This window comes from Cheilinus undulatus, linkage group 9 (genome assembly GCF_018320785.1).
Source record: "Cheilinus undulatus linkage group 9, ASM1832078v1, whole genome shotgun sequence".
In the NCBI taxonomy this organism is placed as follows: domain Eukaryota; kingdom Metazoa; phylum Chordata; class Actinopteri; order Labriformes; family Labridae; genus Cheilinus; species Cheilinus undulatus.
Window position 1 is genome coordinate 46,613,255 of NC_054873.1, and position 23,877 is coordinate 46,637,131.

General features: G+C 42.1%; 1 protein-coding gene across 1 annotated transcript in view; it reads left to right on the forward strand.

Moving 5' to 3' along the window:
• The window catches only part of ccnd2a (cyclin D2, a), a 46,868-nt gene extending 24,382 nt beyond the window's left edge, over positions 1-22,486 (forward strand). Inside the window, exons 4-5 of the mRNA XM_041795864.1 lie at positions 6,580-6,728; positions 19,453-22,486. Of these exons, the coding sequence (XP_041651798.1) occupies positions 6,580-6,728; positions 19,453-19,623 (320 nt within the window). The 3' untranslated portion in view covers positions 19,624-22,486. The remainder of the gene's footprint in view (positions 1-6,579; positions 6,729-19,452) is intronic.
• The last annotated feature ends 1,391 nt before the right edge of the window (positions 22,487-23,877 follow it).

Consider the following 23,877-nt stretch of genomic DNA (forward strand, 5'->3'; position numbering starts at 1 on the left):
AGCCCTCATTGGCAGGCAGAAATCCTGGGAGAACTGCGAGTTCACACAGAAATAGTATGTCAACAGCAGACGATTTTACCTTTTGGGGTTGATTTATCATCCTTTCTGGTATAAGTCCATGGTATTATTGCTTTTCCATTGGGTGATTATATTAGGAAGTTAAAAGGTTAATGTTTGCTTAAAGGATCTGTGGTTTTATGTAAAAATCGTTGGCTTCAAAAGTGAACTTTTCCCCTTCAATGACGCCTTGACCCTCTGACCTCTCGGTGACCCTTTACTCTCACTGCAGGATGAGACATAATGTTGATATAGTGATGATTTGTGATCTGGAGTCTGTGCATTATTTTGAAAAACCAGATATGCTACGCTTGTGACTTCCTTTTTTGGAGCTTTCTGATCGACACAGTTTGGCAGCAGCTTATGCTGAAAATAGACCTGCAGCGTATTTCGAATGAGCGCAGCAGAGTGGCGCTTCAGGGACACGCCGCTACTAGACTGGAGCGCCGGCTTTGGAAATGCTCTGATAGACCAGAGAGGGAGCGATGTGCTCTGCAGTGTGATTCGCCGGCGGATCGCAGCATGGTCGCTGTATGTGGAAATTGGAGGTTATTGTACTGGACAGTACCATACCCTATCATCTCATCTTGTCTCCTTTCCTTCAACATGTCCTTAACCCTGGTATGTTTGGAAAAGATGGACATCAGCATGGCGCAGTTGCTCATGCATGAGCACAAGCCTGCGCAGACAACATGAACATATTGCATAACTGACCGTTCCTCTTGAGTGTTGGATTGACCAAAACGACTCAAAAGGCCACAAAGTCTTTCAAGTTGTTGTTCCCTCTGCTGTTCTCCACTGTATTGACTCTGACACAGTACTTCTTGTAAATAAAGCTACAGGTAAGTTGTTCTACGATGCATTGAGGTGACGTTGCCATGCTCAGACTCAGCTGGAACAAAAGCAGTGAGTGCATTTAAATGGCACTGGAGAGGAGGGATTACTGTGTATCGGCATGGTACTGGGGCCCTTAATCAGTGACTTCCTGCTGTGTTACATGTGGAAAAACTCCTCCTGTTCAGTTGTTTTAGTGTATCCGTCTCTACATAACGTGTACAGTCTGGGTAGTCTCCACAGACCTTGTTTTGACTACCAGACTGTGTTGCATTAGTGGTGAAACATACTGTCATGCCAATCCCAAAATGATGTTTATTTATGGCCTTAATCAGTCAACAGGCCCCGGCTCCTCGTAATGCTGCTCCCTTAATAAACAAGGTCAATAAGCGGTACATGTATAGAATACAAGAGCCTGATTTATTGCGCTGGAAAGAGAGGAGAGGGTGAGAAGGAGAGTTTTTGGTGTTTTTTCTCTCTTGTGTTGGCTGTTGTTCAACTTTCCAACTTTAATTAATTTACAAGTTTAATGTGCATACTGTGCATTGCAGCCACCCAGGAGGAGTGGGCCGTGTAGGGCAGCAGACTGTGTGACCAGAGGCCTGAGGATGAAGTTTCAGGGGGTAGGAGCACGGAGGAATGGAGATGAGGGGGCGCAGGGAGGAGAAAGGGCCATTGAAGGGGGTGAGAGGCGTGCGGGCCAGGCCAGCCAGCCGCTGCTCACAGGGAGCTTTCCATCGCAGGCGTCCCCACTCAGCTACATACACTGTTTATCCTCAGCATGAATATCAATGAGGGGCTCCTAAAATACGGCCATTCTTCCCCCCACATGCAGCAGCCACCAGGCCCGAGTGTCAGCCTGCATCGGCTGCACGCGCGCGTCCTTGTTCTGCTACAGACCTGTCTTGTCTTGAGTGCGAAAAATCAGCTTGCTGCCCACTGCCCGCCACTCAGCTCTCCCACAAACCTACGTCTGTGCTGTTTGTGTGATTCTGTGTGTGCGTCCGTGTCCCATCTCTGTCTGCATCTTAAAGCATGCAGGCATCAGTGCATTGTTTCCCTCCTGTGTCTCCTTGGTGTCTGCCTCCTTGCCTGTCAGTCTGCGCTCACTCCACACGTACAGTAAATCCATGTATGCCTTTGTCCTTTTACCCCCCTTAGAAAGTTGTGCTCTTACAGCAGTGATGTAATGCTGAGGGGCTTTGTGTGCTCTTTCCTCTTGGCTCGAGGTAGCCTTTAATAAATCGCCCCTTGGCAGAGGCCCAGCGGCTAACACAGGGGTGTATAATAAGTTCATTTATTTGTCAACACTGAGCCCACAAGATGAGAAAGCGCCTGGCTGTGCATGTTAAAAAGGCAGTGAGGGGCTGCCTTTACAGCTATCAAAGGGCCTACCTCTTTGATTCCACATAAAAAAAAAGAAGGAAGAAAAATCTCCTTCAGAGCCATCGTTTGCTTTGCAATTGAATATGGCAATATGTTAATGTGCAGGCTGTTTCTATGCCCCCGCTGCCCACTCCTCCAGCCCATAGGGTGGCCCGGGAACAGAGGCATACTTGTGGGAGGGGGGAGGTTGGAGACAGGAGGTGAGGGTCGCTGGAGGGCGACTCTTTTCTTCTTCCAAAACCTCACAAGAGTCTGGACACAGACTTGAGAGTGATGTGCAGCGGAGTTGTCCACCCCCTCTCCTCTCCCAGCGAGCCGACCACCTTCCCCTTCTTTTCTACTTGTTGCCTTGTTGCCATACCGTCCATCTAGGGCTGGGCAATGCATCCCATTTTAAGATATATTGATAGAGTTTCTGATGAATATTGAGTTCAAGTATAAAGTTTATATGGACATAATTATGTTGTTGAAATGTGTTGTCCAAATATAACAATATTACTGTACTTATTTTAAGTAATTTAGAAGCATTTAGAATCTAGCAGGGCTGTCAACAATAATGCATGAATCCCAATGCAATTAAGGTGCTTAATTTTTTATGCATTTATTGCATGATTTGTTGTTTCTTTCATCACATTTTTGCTGGTCACTTTTTTCTCAATTGCTCCTTTATTTCCTTTGTAATCCATAACAAGTTCATTTTTTCCATGGGTAAGGTTATATTATGATCTTACAACCTGAAGTTCCTTATTTCCCTTCAAAATAAAGGCACAGATGTATCCAAACATGAAGTCAGTTCCTCTTAGTATAAGACAGAACAGAAATAAAACAGAGAAACTGTTTTAGATGCCAAACAATCTAATCAAAATTAAACACAATGGAAAATGAATTGCAATTAACTACAGAATTTTAAAAATTAATGCTGATATTATGTAATATTTTGAAAGCCCTAATTATAACTTAAGATCAAATGACACCACAGCAATAACAATAGACATCCTAGACACCTGATTTCCTGTTGAAGCTTTCCCAGATGGATGTGTGAAACAAATACATCTGGCGTGTCAGGTTATCGTATTCGTGCAATTTAGACCAAAAGAAGCCCAATTTTGGGTGTCTAGGACTTCTATTCTTGTTGTTAATTTGCCAAAACATTTGTTCCCAACCTTTGGACCAGGACCTCATAGGTGGGGTCCCAAAGATCTCAAGAAGGGGCAAGGCTTTATATTCTCAGAGTTGTCAAATTTAGGCGTATATGTTTAAAAATGTTGATAATACACTGATTAAATAGTTTACACCAGTGATTCTCAACTGGCCTAGCATCAGGAACCACCACCTCCTGAACGAAAAATCGTGAATCAAATTATTTTAGTTTTTCGATCATAACCAGAAGTTTTAGTGGGGAAGTGGGGCAAAATATGTGATGAAACAAAGTGATGGAGACATGCCTTCAAAATAAAAGCACATTAGAGACATTTAGTCACATTTGTTTCAGGAACCTACTGAAAATGGCTTTGCAACCCATTGTTGAGAACCAAGGGTGTAGACAAAGTCCTTTTGGTACAGAAAACATGCATAGACCTGTTTGTATGTATCACTTTTCTAGAGGGGTTGGTTTTGGGGGTCTCTGCTTTTTTCCCTCTCCAAGGATAAAAGGCTGTGGACCACTGCGCTACAAATGGTGATCCTGATATGACTTTCTGTCCCTATCACCCAGCCCTACATCTATCCCTCCTTCCTCATCTTCCTCCCCCTACTGACCCCCCGTCCCCCCGTCCAGCCACATTCTTTGTCCAGCCTGTCTGGTTGAATTGGTATCAGCAGAGACGGGATGGATGCTGTGTCTCTCAATTGGGTGAAATGAGGTGATGACTCTGGACAATGGAGTCACACTCTTCTGCCTTCCCTCTTGCAGGCCCGCCACTCTATTAATATGCTAAAAGATAGGAGGGCCGCCAATGCAAACCGCTGCCTGTTGTAGCAACAAAGAGTGGGGCATGTGTGCCATTCACTGGCCCCATCTAAGCAGGCCATGTGTTGTCCAAAAAGAAAGGTAGAAGTTGAGCAAGACATAAAGAGAGAATAGAGAAAGGAGTGAGCTTGTGTATGTGTGTGTCTCTCTCTCTGTCTGTCTGTCTCCCTCACTCTCCCTCGCCTCTCGCTCTCTCTCTGTCCCTGTATGCCAGTTGCCTTGCCTTTTCGGGCTTCTGGCCCGTTCACAAGCTGTCTCATTTGCATTATGAATGACAGTGAGGGGAGCTAACAAGGTTATTGGTCTTTGAGACGCACGCCTGTGACCACACGTGGAAAAAGGACCTACAGCAGTGAGCATTGGCAGAGGCACTGAGCCTCTTTATTCCTCCCTTTCCAAGCGCTATGGGGCTTTTTTCAGCAAGCACACGATTTACTCAGGAGATGGAAGAAAAGGGGCCGGGCTGGGGGAAGGGGGGCTGGGCTGGGGAGCGGGTGAGGGTGGTTGCTTTTCAGCTCCTTTACAAGCCAAGTGAACCCTCATTATCCAGGCCCCTGGTCATTAGTGAGCGCTGCGTTCAGGCCCGCTGCAATAGAGGGATTATGTATTAGCTGACTACTAGATTACCAAATCATATTATCTCTGCAAGAGATGCTTCTGGGTTTTTTTTACACCAAAGTTATGTAATGTGCTAAGAAACTTTACCTGGTGAAGGAAAAATTAAGTGTAAATCTTAATACATCACTGGATTAGTTAAATCCAGACACTGACTCTTAAAGGTTCATTACGTAGAATTTTGAAACTAAATTTCTACTTTCATTCTTGGTTTTGTACTTGTATAGCCTCAAACATTCCCAGCAGTTTTTAAAGCTCGATAAATCTTTAATTTTTTATTGTTTTAAAGGCTCATTTATGCTCTTCATTCATGGAAGTCCATACTGCGTCCATTTTTATATTAATTGTTTTTATGCCAAACTAGACCTAACAGATGTGCAAGTATCTGGACAGTGAAAGGTTTATCATCTAAACCACATGGTCCTAGTTTCTTGCATAAAAGCAGCTTAACCCCTTCAATCCAATTGGGGCTGAACAATTTGGAGAAATAATCCGATTGCGATTTTTTTTCCTCAAAATTGAGATTGTGATTTGATATGTGATTATTCCTCAAGTTCCTCATCTTATCTGCTTTCCAACAAACACAACCAATGAATAATTATATATTATAAACAACACAATATTAGATTAAACAAACGCTGAATAATTTTAAAAAATATCAAATTGTAATGATTTTGACTCTTAATTTAATCAGAAAAATGTACATAAATGAAGAAAGTAGGATTTTTTTGTGGACTATCTTCAGTGTTTGCATGACATGTTATGCATAACATCTCTGCTGCAAACACTAAGTTTTAAACAAGTATTTTGACTCAAATTTCAGGTTAAAAAAACATTGCAACTTGTGTGATTTGAAAATTGCAGGAGGCCGTATTGTGATTTAATCTAATTTTTGATGAATTGCCCAGCCCTAAATCCAATTATGACTGATGTAAGAGAGTCTAGCACCACACCAGTCACGTAGCAGCCAAGGTCAAGCTGGACGGCATGTCTTTGTCCGGGCTTTTTGACCCCCGGTGATACACCCAGGGACCACCAGTGGTTTTCAGGCCCTTGGGACATCCAGAGCACGACCAGGGTGGTGCCAATCCTCCCTCCTACCCAATGTTGCCCTCTGGCAGCTCACTTGCCACATCTACACCTTAATTCAGCTGCAAAATTTTGGCCAAAACACGCCTTAAAGCTCTGCACAGTATTGTATGTGAATGATGTCCATATATCTCCAAATATTCAGATGATACCTCCTAATGCCAAACATATGGGAGTCCACTTCTTTGCCGATGGATAGAAACCCGGTAGAAACTGCCTGTAGCCATGGGAGAAAGGATAATTTTGTCCATTTGCTGCCTTTCAGAAATTTGGAAAATGTGTGTGGTGCGTTACCAATAATACAAGTCGTATTGTTTGATTAAGCTGATAGATATATGGCTCATATGGTAGTCATTTAGGCCACTGTCAGTCACTGGGCTTGACATTCCTAAAGTAAACATAAAGGGTTAGCAGAAAGAACGCTTAGATTTTGGTATGTAGTGATAAATAGCATAAAAAATGATCTGATATCATTGTAATGAATTCTGTAATTTTTTCATTTACACCCATATTTTTGCACCTGTTTCCTCTCTGACCTCCCCCATGGCAACCCTTTGGGGTCAAAAACACTGCTATAATAATGAAAGTTAAAGCACCGTGACTCAACTACTTTCATCTTTTTTCAACAGATTTCAGATTCGCCATGTACCCTCCCTCCATGATCGCCACAGGAAGTGTGGGGGCAGCGATCTGCGGCCTGCAGCTGGACTCAGCTGACCAGTCACAGTGGGGCGACAGCCTTACAGACCTGCTGGCCAAAATCACAAACACAGAAGTGGTGAGTTTGTTTGAAATTCCTCCGTCACACCCTCAACACTCTATTATATTTGACTTATTTCTGTAGACTGGTTAAAGTCCAGCGTGGCCTTTTGGTCTGGATTCACCTCAGAGCGTCACACTTGTGCCTGGAAAGTTTCTGGGGATGTTTCTGAGTAATATGTGAATGAGTAGGAGTAAATGTTAGTATCTTAGTCAACAGCAGATAGGACTTAAGTGGTATTTATGCATGCGTAATCTTTTCAACTCTTCTGTGATTCAAGGCTGAAACATTTGCTGCTGAAGTCAGAGGCTTTTCATGTCTTTAGTCAGTTTGCATTTCCAGTTAAATGCCAGTTAACTCATCTGTTAGTTAAACAAGCTGTTGTACTGTCTGTCACTGCAAACAGATTTTTTTATACATGAGTTGCTACTGTGAGGAACATATTCCTCATAAAAGTCCTTTGTAAAAAGTGCCACATGTTTTATGAGGTTGTTCGTTTGCAGCAGACCTAAAAACCGAAATATCTCACTTAAATTTGGCTTCCTATCTAGGATTTTGCTCACCACAGAGCCATACTTGTGGGTTTTTACAGGCAGTATGTGTCATGAGAATATCTAGAAAATGAAAAATGAGCCTGAAACTGAGAGCAGAAATGTCTTCATTAGATGAAATCTGCATCAGTCTCTGATATTGCAGATGGTTTACAGGTAGCATGAAGCACATTTCTAGTTTTTTTCAGTGGTCAACCAAGTTAAAATGTCTCCCTTCATGGAAAATAAAAGCTTGAGAACTACACAAAGTTTCTAAAGCATTAAATATGGCAGAGAACACAGCAGGTAAACCCTCTGCTTCTGTCCCAGTCGTCCCACTGATCACCATTACCATATTTTACAGAGGACTTCACATCCACTAGGACAGGGGTCATCAGGCACATTTGCACAAGGGCCAGATTTAATCTTGACTAAGACTCTGGGGGCCAAACTTTCAAATAAACAAAATTCAAATAAATATGTAGTTCTGATTAACATATTATTGTACTATCATTTCTATTTTCTTTCAAAACACAGGATTTTTTTGGCATTGCAATTGAGATCATTCCCTATTATCTCCAAAGCAGCAGGCCACAAGGAGACAGGCCCACCCTTAGGACTGGGTCACACCAATGTTAACTTATTTTTGCCACTTTAAAACCAATTTTTGCCACCTTTCAGCAATTTTTGCCACTCTTTAACACCTTTTTGCAATTTTCCTGCCAATTATTCCCCCTTTGTGCCACTCTCTAAGCCCTTTTCACTACTTTGCCAGGCCATTTTTGCTATATTTTTGAAGCTTTTAATCAATTTTGGATACCTTTTCCCCTTTTTGCCTCATTAATCCAGTTTTTGATATTCTTAAACCCCTTATAAACCACTTTTCTTGCATGTTTTAGCCCCTTTTTGCCACTCTTTTATCAATTTTCATTTCTTTATTTCACACCACTTTTGCCACTTTTAACCCATTTTTGAAACTTTTTGCCCCTTTTTTTCTTTCACCAATTTTTTCAACATATTGACCTCTTTTCACCACTTTTTCTGCCAATTTTTATCCCTTTGTGCCACTCCACGTCCCATTTTGACACTTTTCTCCCATTCTCTCTCTAACCCCCTTTTCACCACTTTATCTGGCCATTTTTGCAACATTTCTTCCAGTCTTAACCCCTTTTTTAACATTTATTGATAATGGCTGACAAGTGAACCCTGTAAAAACAGATCAAATGTGAAGTCATTTTAAAACTATCTTTAAATTAATCTTAAAATCTGCAGACATTTAAAGCCAAAAGATAACCTTAAAACTAGAACATTTTCTTTTTCTCCTTCTCTGAGTTTAAAGATCTTCTTGGGGCCAGACAGGAAGCTTTTGGGAGCCTGATCTGGCCCTTGGGCCACCATCTGATGATCAGTGCACTAGGAGCTAGGTGTAGTCTTGGTGCCCAACCTGGGGTCCGGGACACCCTTGGGGGGGCGCTAGAGATTTCGGGGGGGGGGCGCGAGTGTCTGTCTGCCCTGAGGTAGTTAAAACTAAGGTCCTTCAAACTATCTAAAATCATGATAAAACACATGAATGGTTCATACAAAAGTCTTTTGGTAATAGCACGTGGCTTTAAATGATGAAAACGATTCAAATTGATGTTAATTTTTTTAAACGATAAGTCACTTTGTTCTTTCGTGTGGGTCGTGGGGGGTCAGCTCTTCCTAGACATGTGAAGGGAGGCTCAATGGGAAAAAAAAGCTGGGAACTGCTGATCTAGAGCTTGAACTCTATCCTAAAAAGATAAGACATTCAAACTAAGCTTCGGCTAAACTTCTGCAGAGCTGGAGCAACCCAGTGCACTTCCACTTCCCCTGATACCAAACATGTTTAAAACACATTTTAATGGCAGACCTAATTCAAACATGAACATATAGAGTTCATGTGTGCTCACTGCACAGGGAGCGGATCAAACAAGGCAGGGAGCCTCCTGAGCCTCTGAAATGTTGAATTCTGTCCCAAAAGGAGGCGACGTTTGGAGGAGGAGTTGGAAGAAAGCTGTTAAAGTGTGAAAAGGACACCGGGGGCGGTGTCATGCTTCTTCCTGACAATCGGCCCTCTCTCGTCTCCTCCTATGGCCCATAATGCTTCGCTGCTGGAAAGCATGGCTCCCTCTGGTGCGAGCAGTGTGAAGTCTCGCTCAGCAGCTGAGGAAAAACAAATAGCTGACCTCAGCAGCACAGGGCCTCAGTGTGTTTAGGCTGCAAGGTCTCAGACTTGAGGGAATTAAGTCGCTCTGTGTCTCTATGATCAACTCCTCACATTCCTGGATTCAGACAAGCCATGGCTCGCAGTAAACACACGAGGCAGGAGCAGGGCACCTTTCCTAATTCAACATATATGAGAGGCTGTGGTGGAAGACTAAAGACTCTCGTACTCCAGAGAAAACCTCATAAAGCCGCTCAAGTTCTAACTAGGGATGGGTGATGATTTTAAGACAGTCAAACAGTCCTTAGAAATAAAATCAAAAATGGCAAGCAGAACAAACACGGACCATAAATTCATTTTTAAAAAGTTTTAAAAACTGTGAACCCAGACTGAGTAAAGTGTGACCCACACTGAAGTAAACACAAGCTCTCCATGCAGCCATGTCTGCTGTCCCTAACATCCAGCCCCTCTTGGCCACACCAGGTGAATGTGAGGCTGCACACATTCTTCCAGCAGCCCAACATGGTGACTTGGCCCTATCACATTTCCACTGGAAAACCACAGCTTCTGGATACCATGGATGCCAGCAGGGTGCCAGGGGGTGGCGTTGGCCATGGTGCTGTTGGCAGCAGCAGCAGCAGCAGAGGCTGGTGAAGCTTGTTTTGCCTTCATATTTTGCCTGGCTCTTCGCTCAGCCTGGCTGAGAGGTGCTGCCCCACCATATTGCTCGGCCTTTACACTGCCAGCCAAAACCAAGCACAGTGTGTACACATGTAGACTCAGGTTCATACCACCGCCCTGATGACTGCAGTCCGAGCTGAGGTTGAGGTGACCCTTGGGTGTTGGATTGACGTATAAAGTGGTTCAGCTTTTGGGAAAAGAAGGTGGGGTGAACGACGCAGCCAATGAGCTGAGTTTCCTCTTTTTGTGTGAAAGACTAAATGTCGAAACAGAAGCAGTGATAACAATGAAGCCACAGCATTTATGCTGACAGTTGCCACAGTGTGTTTTTAGCTGCTGTTTCTCTGAGGAGTCTGATATAAGCAGTCAGGATGTGCATTTCAAGGTAAATTTATTTTTAAAAGTCACTGGCAATAATTGAGTGAAGGTTTGGATAATCTAAATCAGGGCTACTCAATTACTCAGTAGCCAGGCCGGATGTGTTCTGCGCCCAGTAGGCAGCTGATAATGTCAAATTTGGAACCAATACAGATCAATTTGATGACAAATATGCACTTTTTATTCATATTCTGCTTTTTAAATTTGGCAACATGACAAAAACACATCAAAAAGTGCATAAAAACACAACAAGAGAGCTGTATTTGAACATAACCTGAGGTAGTAGAAGTGTCTTTTTCTCTTGAATAAAAATAAAATAAATAGAATGAAAAATGAAGATTGAATTTTGTAAATAATAATTTTGGTCACATCTTACCCAAGCGTATCTTAAAGTGCATAAAAACTAAATTTGCACAGTTGTAGCTACAGTAAAAAAGGAAATGCTTCATACTCAGTACAGCTGATCAGAAACAACTCCCAGAGAAAAGCAGGTCTGCTAAAAGTTGACTTTTTTAAAGTGATACTTCAACATTTTGGCAATGAAATAATCATGGAACATTACGAGACTGAGATGTTTTAAACGCAAAGCCGGAACTACACTCCAGACATGGCTGCTGCACTGTGTCGCTCTGCCCAGTGGTTTACTCAAGAAATAGTTCTGAGGATTTGCTTCATGTGTCGTAATGTTACATAATTGTACGTTATTATTTCACAGCGCGGTGAATGTGCAGGTCACAACTTGTCCACGAGAGTGTTTTGGAGTTGTTGGATTGTGTATTTGTTGAGTTTGATGAGGGAAAGCTGGGATACCATAAGAATCCATTGCGTTGGCAGAGCAGCTCCTAACTCGGCACTGCCAATCTAAAAATAGCTTGCACGGACAGCTAAAGGTAACGAACCTATTAGTAAGACTATAGGGATTATGGCAATGGGCGAATTTGCCTAAATTTTGAAGTATCCCTTTAAAGTTAAGGCTGAAGAATCACCTGTTCACAGCTGCATTCTATTAAAGATGTGAATAAATACTTCTTGATTTCTCTCTTTAGATTTTGCATGCCTTAATATCTGTTTTCATCTCTCCTGTTGCTTTCCCCGTTTTATTATGATTCATGTCTTTACTTTAGCTTCTTGTCGAGAAAGAAAGCAGGAAGCTTTGCACAAACATGAAATTCAGGCTAATAGTGAGAAGATGAAGGCTACGTGTTCAGAGCTTCCCCTTTAATTTTGAACGATTAAATCAGGAAACAGAGGTTAGAGAAGTGCAAAGCTTAAAGACCACCACTTCCTAGATTTTATCGTTTTGACTCTCTCTCAGTCTCTCATTCATCCTTTTTTTTTCACCGCAGGTCAAACACGGAGACAACGGAAACACATTTTCCCCTTTCTTCCTCTCTTAATGCTCTCATTCCTCTTTTTTTGGTTTCCATTGAGAAGTTCTCACATGAGCTGCAGTATGAATGGAAATGTGATATTTGGTTTTGATAGTAGTTAAAGAAGCTGAAACACAGATGCATCTTTCAGCAAAGGTCCTGTTTATTAGCAGCCTTGTGGTGTCTCTCTGAGACGAAATGGTCTTTTTTTTACTGTAACTTGTGAACAGTTCAGTCATGTGGTGACCCTGTATTTCCGGTGCCAGCCTCCGGATATTTTCTGTTAAGATTCCCTCGGATCAGAAGTGTGTGTTGTCCATGTGTGTTTGTTTCAGCTGTCTGACCACCAAGTAGCTAACACAGTCTTGTGTGGTGTAGTCAGCAGTTAAAACGCATTCCATGGCTTCACACATTTCTTCCTTTTGGGTTTGTCTGTCTGCACGACTTCCCCCCCTACTGCCAGTGTCACAAAATGTGCATGCCAGGATTTGCCAGAAAAGTCAGATTGTTGCAGTTCGGTGCATGTTTGAGGCGGTGAAAGGAGGCAGTATGGTGTTTTTGTCAGTTAAGGCTGCATAAGTAGACGTTTCAGTAGTGCTCCATCTCTAATCATCCATTTTTCAGTCATAGCCACATGCAAATTTAAGCTGAGGCACAGTTATAGCCTTGTCTGGATGTTCTGACCAGACTATGCCCTTACTCCAGTAAACAAGCACTGGGACAGGATTGATTTATTGACTCAAATTGGGCTTTTCTACACTAGGTGGCGACATGCCATTCATTTATTAAGGGAAAAAAACCCTGCCCTGCCCCCTAAACCTACTAACTGGTATTCTGGCCTTGGCAGAAAAAAAACTGCAAGCAAGCATTTGTTATGACTGACAACAAGTCTTTTGCATCTGTAGCTACTTTCACTCTGCCTCTCTTTTCTGTGTCTGTTACACCTTCGTTCTGCAATGCCATTCTGTATGAAAGCGACCGTTCCACAATGGGGGGGTTGATCTCGCCCCACCTCTGATCCAGATCGAGAGGTAGTATCAGAGCCGTAACAGGCTTTACCACAACGAGTGTGAAAGGGCGTCACGGCACTCCGCAACTGCAAGTGTGCTCTGCTGTCTCCATAAATGGGAGATTTAAAAACCAGCGCTGTTTAATCGAGCGGCATTTCATTGTAGAAAACAACAGGGAGACAAAACAAAGAATAATTTGGATTAACTGGTGACTGCAGGGTTAGAGAGCTGATCACACTCTGTACAGGAGAGGAGACACATCTCCGCTCACAGCAGCGTCTGAAAAGTTCCATGGTGTTTTCAAGTGTGTTTGGTACTCTCCGACGTAAATACGTGCGCTGTGACACTGCTTAAAGTCGGACCTCCAACTCAAAAACATGGAGTAAAAAAAGTCTTTTGGATCTAATCGATCAAAATGAATGTTCATGTTATTTTCCTCGTATATCATTTAGAAAATACAGTTTTGAACCAAAACCAGAGTTTCAAGTTTTATTGAAAGCAGCAGCCCAGGCAGTGGCTGCCATCTGATTACGGGACGCCGGGGTGTGTGTGTAAGCACAGGCGTGCACGGTTCTGTTACACCTTTGTGTGAATTGCTCGTTGCGGAACAGAGACGGGCATTCTTTTTCACCTTTATTGTGGAATCTCTGTGTAAAAACGGCTACTGTGGAGGAGTTTTGGCCCACTCTTCTTTCCAGGATTGTTCAAATTCCACTACATTGCAAAGTTTTTGAGCGTGAGCTGCCTGTCTAAGGTCTTGCATCTCAATCAGATTTAAGTCCAAAGTTTGCGAGGCCACTTATGGGAAGGTTCACCACTGTCTCAAGTTTTCCCTGTCTGTGGATAATGGCTCTAACCATGGTTAGCTGGTCCCAAAGCCTCAGAATTGTCTTTGTTGGCTTTATTTTTGGTTGGTGCCATGATGTGTTGCTTTTCAGATCTTTTAGCCTACTTCACTTCACTGTCACACAGTTTCTATTAAGAGCCTTTGAGCACTGTGCTCTTGCTTGCACCTGCACCACCAGCTTCTTGTTGAAGGTGTTAAGTTCTATCTCTCCTCTGAGCAGATTTTTCAGCTCTAAAACTAACTGACGCTAGAGAGAAATAAAAGCCTTTGTCAAATGTAAGCGTGCTAGTCATCTGTGTGGTCACCTGAGATGTTGGCAGAGCCTCCTAGCTCCCACAGCCAATCACAGCTCTTTCTCTCAACACAATGGGCCATTTAAAGTTGACGTACTTCTCACTAATCCCTGCTTGCATTAATGCTGACGTACCATGCTGCTGCTGTTTGCAAAGCTTAACCTCCTCCACCCCAGCCACCTCCTTCATAGCATTGTTGCACCCTCATTCAGACTCATGCTATTGCTTTGAACTATTTTAATTGTGTTCAATAAGCATTGCCATGAATGTATCTGTCCATGTGGGAGTTTCTAGTCATCCGCTCCCTTGAAAACCAAAGCATGCTTGTCAGGGAGCATCTTTTGAGCAGCAACTTTTTCCAGCTGCATGTGAGCGCCCTGAGTATTGTTGGCCCCCTCAGAATCCCAGTACCTTTAAGCTTCTCTGAAAGCAGTGTTGGTGTTTCCAGTAGTCACACATTGAAGTCATTAAAGTTTCTAGAATGAAGCCCGTGGGTCCTGGCATGGGCTCTGAATCAGTGCTCTTTAGAGCAGCAGAGTCGGGGGAGGAGCATGCCTTTTAAGAAGTGAAGGCGTGCATTCTTGTGGTAAGACACAGGCAGTTCCTCTACATGTTCTTTGCTCTACTTAATTTTCTCACAGGATTTGAGATTTTATGACCAATGGAGCACATGTTGGTGGGAACGTTTTGTGTTTGTGAGCGTGCACACGCCCATGTTCGCGGCAAACCTCTGGAGGAGATTAAGGGACAGACGCTGGTCGGGTTTCCTCCACGTCGAGGGGAAACGCTCTCCCAGAGGCACCCAGCCCAGATCAGTCAACGTCAAATCAATCTTTATGGATTGTGACCTAACAAACTCCCTGAGCTAATTATCGGTCGACTCTCTAAAGTCTAAATAAGAGATTTTAAGGCAGGAGTTACTTCTTGCAGACTGGTGGAGTTATTCTGTCTGTGTCTTTTATTGCAAAGGATTTCTTAAAAGAGATTCCACCTGTAAAAAAAAATCCTCCATAAAAGTGTCCACATGCAAAGACTTTCAACAAATTATCTGCCTGGAAAGCTGGGTTGGATGTCAGAAACGTGTATTTTCCCTGTGACAACACGTACATGTCTCACCCTGTAATATGTCATGCTGTTTGGCCTTTGACACCGTGACCTTTTGCCGCTCACCCGTGTGCAGCTCCTGAAGAGCAATTCTGATGCCAGCGAGGTCTCAGCTCTCTTTTCATCGAGGCCCAGCGGCACCAGCAGCTCTAACACAGGCTCAAACTGTGGCCCATCAGGTTTAAATTAGCTGTAAATTTCTAAAGAATGTTTCCCCGCTCCATAAGCGCTACACTTTCACCCATCCCTCCGGCCATGGGGCGCTCTCAGTCATGTTTCCCACAGACGCCTGGTGCTTAGAGGCAGGGGGGGTTAAGCATGTGCGTGCGTGTGTGGAGCTGAAGGAGGAAAGTTCAGCTTCACTTGTGTTGTCATATTTCACCACCAGAGAGCAGTGAGGGGCCTCCGCTGGCCCTTCACACAGGAACTATCACATTTGTTTGTTTTGTTCAGGGCGGAAAGGAACTACTTACTTTTACTCCAGTTACTGTCGTTAAGGAGAGTTTTGTGCACTTGTTCTTTTAAGAGTGGTTTATAAAATCAGTATTTAACTTCTACTTAAGCACATTTATGGGAAAGTTTCACTTCACCCCATTTTAATTGGCATCAGTGACAAAGAGGAACTCTCAGAACCATGAATGATGGGAAATCTCAGAGAATGCTTTCTGTATCATCAGCAAGATTTGACATTTATGACAACAATTTAATATCATGAATTAATGTTTCAATCAATTACTGTCCTTTGCATGGAAGAAGGGCCACTGAAAGAGATATTTGGCAACTTCTTTTTTTCATAGGGTGAGATTCTGAAAAAAGTCAGAAATGTGCTATTTAAGTAAGATCTTGGGGAAAAAGTCAGACTTCTGACTCCTTTCCCTCAGAATTCAGAGTTTAATCTCAGAATTCTGTCTTTCTTTTCCATTTTCTGATTGAAATCTTAGGAGTATGACCCTTCTCCCCTCTGAAATCTGACTTTAATCTCACAATTTCAACTTTAATCTCAGATTTCTGAGATTTAAGTCAAATTACCAATTCTTGATCCTCTGAATATAACATTTAACATTTATCTTCTGACAGAATTCTCACTTTATTTCACAGAAGTTTGACTTTAATTTTGGAGTTTTGACTTTCTTGTCATCCAAATTCTGACTCTAATCTCAGCATTTAAACTTTAATCTCATAATTTCTGCTTTAATCTCTGAATTCTGAGATAAAAACCCTAATTCTATCTTTTTATCCATTGAATTTAAATCTGTGAACTCAGACTCTCTTTCCCTCAGAATTTTGACTTAAATCCCAAAAAATCTGACTATAATCTCAGAATCCTAACTTTAATCTCAGTGGCCTCTTTCTTACTTTTGATTTATAACAAGCACTTAAAAAAGCTTGTAGTAGAAATATCTGGTATTGTCTCCCATAGTATGTGAAAGCCATTAATACCAATCAGGAACTTGAAGGATAGAAATGGGACTCAATCAGAGCTTCCCCATTACATCCAACATTTCCTGTGGCACAGAAATCTTTAAAAAAAATATATTTCTTCAAAAATAATGAAACCTGGCACAAAATATTAAATGAAACACAAGAACATTCAGTTAAACTTCAAACACACAGAACATCCCTAACAAAGTAACACATGCATTCGAGAAAAGTTATTGTACTTGACCTTCAAGGCCACCGTAGCTCTGACTTCTAAGAATCTCCAACACTGTTCCTCTCCAAAAAACAGTTTGACCTCCCTCTGATGCTCTTGCTAACACCTCATTTAGCACCCCTCCCCTTCTCCTCCCCCACATCTCCCCCCTCCCCTGTGAGCCGCTCTGTCCCCTCTGTCAACCCTCCATCAGGGGAGGATATGAGGGCTCAGCGCTGTTGAGAGGCTCCTCTCCCAGGTGGATTCTCAGGTTGCTGCGGCGGCCTTTGATGGTGAAAGGCGAGCCGGCCCGGTCTCAGATGGATCCCCCGCAGGCAGGCAGGCAGGCACACAGACTGGCTCTCGTTAAAAAAGCACCACCTTTGTGTTCCCACAGGAGGTGGATGTAATTAACATAGCTTTAGTACTACCTGTGTTTTCAGCCGCTGTTGTCAAGGCGACTTCTGTTTGGGTTTTGTGTGTGTTTGGGAATGGCGGAGGTGTGTGAGGTGGTGTGTGGTGGTGCACATGTGTGTGTGCGCACAATCACTATAGGGGTGGTGTTCAGTGCACAACCCTGGTGGGCTGATGTAATGCTGGGGTCTGGTCTGTGTCCACACAGGGGTAGCTAGAGAATCACTGGTCATTTAAAACCCTCTGACCCAGGCTGCCCAGGGGGCCCCTGTGCTTCAACACCAGGGGCCCCTGTACTGCTACTCCAGGAGCCACTGTACTGCAACACCAGGGGCCCCTGTACTGCAACACCAGGGGCCCCTGTGCTGCTACTTCAGGAGCCCCTGTACTGCAACACCAGGGGCCCCTGTGCTGCTACTCCAGGGGCCCCTGATTCTCATGGATTGAGCAGAGTTTTTCAGATTGTGATTTGAAATCAATGCTGGAAAGCATTACTTTTAAAAGTTACTTGTTAAATCACAAGCGTACTAAAAAGTAGCACCCGTTTCAGACTGGGTGCATGTTTTGCACCCAGTCTGAAACGGGTGCTACTTCTACCCTTAGAGCAGGTATGTCAAACTTAATCACAGCAGGTGCTGAACCCTGAATTTCAGTCCAACCTGAGGGCCGAATGGGGTCACTATTGAACTATTAACTGTCAACCTCTCACCAGCAATGAATTATGGGGGAAAAACCTAAGCACTGATGATAAATGATTCCGAGATTTAAAAAAAAAAATCAAAATAATAGCTTTAAAGGCTCAAAATCTGAGATAAGAATTCAAACCTATTAGCTGAAAAGATCCAAACATGGCATTTAAAGTAAAGATAATGTTTTATAAAGGCAAATAAGTGAAAATCATCGGTTTAAAATGCCAAAGCATGAGAAAAAAAATTAAGATTTTGAGGTTTAAAGATGAAAGTATAAGTTGAAGTTTAAAATTGAGGATACAAAAGGTCAAATTATGAGATAAAGGTCACAGTAAGGAGTTAAAAAGGTCAAAACATGAGAAAAAAAATCCAAATCGTGAGTTTAAAAGGTCAAACTATTATTTAAAAATGTAAAATTGAGCATGTAGAAGGTAAAAAAATAAGATAAAAAAAGATAAAATTGTGAATTGAAAAGGTCAAAATATGAAATAAAAAGTCAAAACAGTAACTGGGTGTCATAACTATGAGATGCAAAATTAAGAAAATGAAATAAAAACAGAAATTTATTCTCCCATATTCTTGAAAAGGCATGCTCCTCGCCACTCTTTAGATCAGTGGTACTCAACGTGGTTCTTTTGTGATGATTTGTGGGTCTTTTATGTCTTAATTTGAAATATTACTCCCCAAGAAACCCTTAAAAAAAGAAAACTCTGACCTCAGAAATTATCCATTGCAAGTCGCGGTAATCAGTTTGCGTCCCACACCTTTACAGTTGGCTTTAATTGTCAACCTTTATTTTTTGTCTGTATATTTTTATTGCCCTTATTTGCAATTTTTTGCCACTTGTAATCCATTTTATTGCCTTAAGCCCACCTTCTCGCTGCTTTTTTTGCCACTTTTGTCCAGGTTTTGCCTCTTTTTCCTCAGTGTTTGACTCTTATATCCTGTTTTTTTTGTTTGTTTGTTTTTTTTTGCTATTTTTGCCACTTTTCACCCACCTTTTGCTGCCTGTTGCCCATTTTAGTCATTTTTCACTCATTTCTTTGTCATGTTTTTGCCCTTCTTTGACCATTTATGCCACCTGTAAATCATTATTGTGTCACTTATAGCCCAAATTTTGCCACTTTTTCTCCACTTTCTGTCACTTTTCACCTAATTTTTGGGCATTTTATGCCTACTTTGCTCCTTTTTACCATTTTTTGCTGCTTTCTGACCATTTTGCCACCTTTTAACTTAATTTATTGCCACTTTAACCCATTTTTGACCATTTCTCACTTTTTTTTTCATTTTTGGCTCTTGCGAAAGTATTTTTGAACAATTTGGCTCTGTGGTTGAGCAGAGTTGAGTAACGCTGCTTTAGATGATAGGGTATGTTGAATGACGGTGCATTGATATAAAGATCATCATAATAGCACACCTTCTTCAACCTTTTCTGCATCCCTCTTATATCACATCTGTCTGGAGGGGAAGTCTCCTGCTGCTCATGTATGAAGATTTTAGAGGCAGCCTGCAAAATATTTTCCTAAAATTTTCAGCACTTTCCCCCCTTATTCCCAGACTGAAGCCCTCAGATTCTTACATGTCCTTCCCTGTGTTTTTGCATTCCAGGATGTTCTCAAAGAGTGCCAGGAGCAGATCGAGCGCGTGTTGGTGAGCAGCCTTCGCGAGGGCCGGCAGCAGCAGCAGCAACAGCAGACACAGAGAGGCCCCAGCGGCAAAGGCCTGGACGAGCTGGATCAGTCCTCCACCCCAACAGACGTCCGCGATGTCAACTTGTGAACCACTAGAGGGCATCATTGCACAAGATTTACAAAAGATAAAAAATCATAATGAAAAAAAAAACTCAATTAGCTGAAAAGCAGAAAAAAACAACAAAAGAACAAAAAATGTTAAAAACACAAGCCCTTTACAAGAAAAAGAACAATGCTTGCTAGTTTTTTTGTAGATTTTCTGTTTAAAAAAAAACACCAGGCCATGAATGAAATCGATTTTCTGAGACGGTCTCGTCTAATAGCATCAAATTTGATACAAGAAGAAGCTCTGTGGTGCCTTGGATATACAGAAGGGAAGCCAATCATATTTGCATTCTGCCTTTGATTGTATAGTATGATCTTTAAGTTATATTTTAACCATAGCTTGATCACGAGGCTGTTATGGTAGGAGACGTGGAGTCCAGTCAGAAACTGCATACATGGATCACAGTTATGTTTTCTCTGTTTTGTTTGATTTGAGTATTATCGCTTTTAAATGCATGGTCGAGGTGTTCGACCGTGGAAAAGTCCACATTCGTGTCAAAAATGAGACAGACAGAGGAAGCCGTGAGATTGTTGTGCTAAAAATCGATGGGACCCATTTCCAGGGAAAGTCAGAATGATAATAATTATAAGTAGTATTAGTAATAACTATTATTATTAATTTTATTATTGGACAGATTTTGGAAATGAGTAGAAAAGATCAATAAGCTCCTTTTGTCAGGCTGCTTGTGTGTCAGTTTGTATGCTAGTGCGTGCGTTCATGTGTGTGTGATTGTGTGAATGCTGTACGTGATCCTGTATCTATAAGCAGTGTGCATTCTACGGCGTTGAGCACTTGAGAAAAGTCGAGCCGTAGACTTTTACAGAGAGGCTAAGGAGCGAGCCGAGGCTACACACTTTGTCCATCAGTATAATGCGGCATCTATGCTATATCACTGCCTTCCTGCATTAACAAAGCATCACAGTTCAAGTCATGTACAAGAGACAGGAAAAGACTTAGAGGAGGAGGAGGATACTCACTCAGAGCCCTTTACCTTTAAGAGCCTGCGGTGGGACGCCTCAGACTCAAACGTGATGCCAGGTGCGTGTTTATTACTGCCATTCTGTTCGTGAAATATTACAGATACTTCATTCTTTCACACTTTGTTATGGCGTGGTGTTTCCTGAGTTGTGAAAGGCTGCTTTGAGTCTGGATGGAGTGGTAATGACCTCTTACATGTGCAGTCCGTGTGGCATGGGAGAGGAGAGGGCGATGTCTTGAAGAAAGTTAAGCCTGGTTTATACTTCTGCAAAACTTGAACACAAGTAGGCAGGGTGATTTCTGTGCTAGTTATCTGCTCTGTTTGCTTGCATGTGCAGAGGAGACTATCAGCACTGGAACCAAACGCATTATTCTGCAGCTGGTAAATATTTAGCAGCAATTAATTAGATTGCAATCAATGCAAAGAAGAGGGAGAAGAGACAGATGTGGAGATGGATCATGCAGCTGATGCAGCTTGCACTTATTCAGCCACGTAGAAACATGGATGAGGAGATGCACATCAACATGTGACATTTTTGGATTTGATGTTACAAACTGGTCACCTTCTCAGTGTAGAGAACCCTCTAAATAATGATGCCAGAGAATGGGGATGGCATACTGTTGCCCATTGCCATGCATGCTCTCTAACAGGCCTTTCTCAGCACTTGCAGAAATACAACGGATGCAACAGACTGATAGTTTTACTCTATATAGTTATTTATTGTTATAAAGTCTGTGTGCATCTTGAAAGAGCAGCAGACACCTACATTACTGCTGCCAAACTTACATATGAATTGGTTTTATGTGAAATTCAACTCATTTTATCTATATTTCCTTGAAGCAATAGGCTGAATATATCATTTTAAATAATTTGAAGTGGGTTTTTTAATCTCTTGGAGAGCATCTCTTGACCTCCAATCTGGAGTTTTGTGACCCTCTTGGGCGCCCCGGCTTCCACATCAAGATCCAGTGCTTGAGAGCTTTGGTTCTCTTCTAGTTGTTCAGGCCCCAACGGTGGGTCGCAAAGCCGTTTTTAGTAAGTCACTGATTTGTGGCTGGAAAAAATATGATAGCAAAAAGCTTATGATGCTTTTATTTTGAAGGGCATGCTCCTATGTTATGCTTCCATCAATTAAAAACAATTAGTTATGCTAAAAAAAATGTAAGAAATTAGGGTTGCAAATAGGCAGTAGTGGGCCCTGACGCTAGAGCAGTTAAGAACTAGAGCAGGCTTTTACGAGAAGCTGCACACAGCTGTGCACATGCAGACTTATGAGGGTTTTTTAAAACTTTGGTTTTAGCATAAATCTCACCTGATGGCAATGCTTTTATTCTCAATTGAACTAATTTTACACATATTATTTTACAACGCAAGGTAAAACACATCATTTTAAAATGATTTTAACATGATTTTTTGTTTTTTGGAAGGCATCTCTGGACCCCTACCTGTGCTCAAGCTTGGGGTCGGGACCCCCTTGGGGGTCATGAGACACTGAGACGGGGTCTCCAGAATCCCTGAAAAAACTACGAATATTTTTAAAATTACACTTTTTTACTTTACACCAATTTTGCCAAATTTTAAACCCTTTTAACGTTTTACCCTCCAATTTTAACACATTTGTACCATTTAACACCTATTTTTGTCCATTTTAAGCCCTTTCCACCACTTTTTTTCTGCCTGTTTTTGCCACTTCTAAACCAATTCTTGCCGGTTAAGCCTAATGTTGCTTCTGTTGGCCCATAATTGCCACTGTTAACCCCTTTTTGCCAATTTCTACACCTTCTATATTTGTCCCATTTTAACCACATTTCACTATCTAATATGCCCATTTTTACCAGTTTAACCAATTTCTGCCAATATCTATATATTTTTTCTTTCTCAGTTAACCCTTTTTTGCCAGTTTATATCAATTTTTCATCCTATTTCTCCTAATTTCCACCCATTTTTGCCCAGTTAAAGCCAAATCAAACACTTTTTAACTCCTTTTCACCACTATTTCTGCCCATTTTTGCCATTTTTTGAGGGGGGGGGGGGTTGCCATTTTTATCTAAATTTTGCTACTTCTAACCCATTTTTGCTACTTCAAAACTATTTTGCCATTATTAACCCAGTTTAGCAATTTCTAATCCATTTTTATTTTTTAACAAAAGGGATTTACATTTTTAAGAAGGCAATTTACTGCACAAATGATTAAACCCTATTTGTTTCTTTGATAAGAGTGATTATTTTTTCAGGTTAAATATAATTTATGGATGCCACAGCTTAACTTTACAATGGACCATGATTTTGCTGATCTCCATGGGCCCACAGTTTGGCTGGGTGCCAGAAAGCTCTCTCATTTATCCCCCCTCATGGGCAGCCTTGTCTGCAAATGACTACTCTTAACTGTGCAAGGCTGTCTCCAAACACCTTCAGGTACAGCAGGGGTCCCCAGTCTCTGGCACCTTTATTTTGGGGGTCGTGGGCTGAAAAGGTTGAGAACCCCTGCTCTCGAGTGCACACCAGAGGTGTAGTGTGTTTAAGCAGGTATACCCACTTTTTTAAAGTCTCCATTGAGTTTTCAACTTCTAAACCCCTCCTCTGAGGATGACCAAGTAATCTTAAGTACCCAAGTGCATTACTTTGTAATGCATTACTACGACACAGCTGAGGAATATGGAATAGGTCACTCAAAATGCATCGTCATGTAGCTGCGTTAGGGTCAGAGGTGATGGTGAAATTCTGTTAATTTCATGATGAACCTTACTGTCTGAAGCAGCAGGAGTCAGGTGGACTACACATAAAAGATGGTCTTGGCTGTCTTTGTTAATCACACAGGGTGCTTTCAAAAAATGGGGGAGTTTATCCACCTCTGCAGACCCCATGACACCACTGGTTCAAACAGTGTAAGTGTAGATATTTCTTCTAGGCTTGCAGCATGCATCATGTCTGTAGTTTTTTTGCAGTGGCGCATGTCAAGCTACGCTTGTAGGTCTCTGTGTTTGTACAGAGGTCTGTACCAAGCCCAGAGACATGGTGTAGATTCAGTGCAGAAGTATAAACCAGGCTTAAGGATAAAAGGTGTTGGACTTCTCTGTATTCATTTGCATGGAGGGATCAAGGTGTTGCATAGAAGAGGGTGAGAGTTTTGGACTTCACTGATGGACAGAGAGGATTGTAGTAATGCAGGAGCGTGCTGCTGTGTAGGAGACGTGGAGGATTTACAGCCGGTGGCTGTAAGACGATGACTAAAAAACAAAAGACGCCCAAAGGTATCA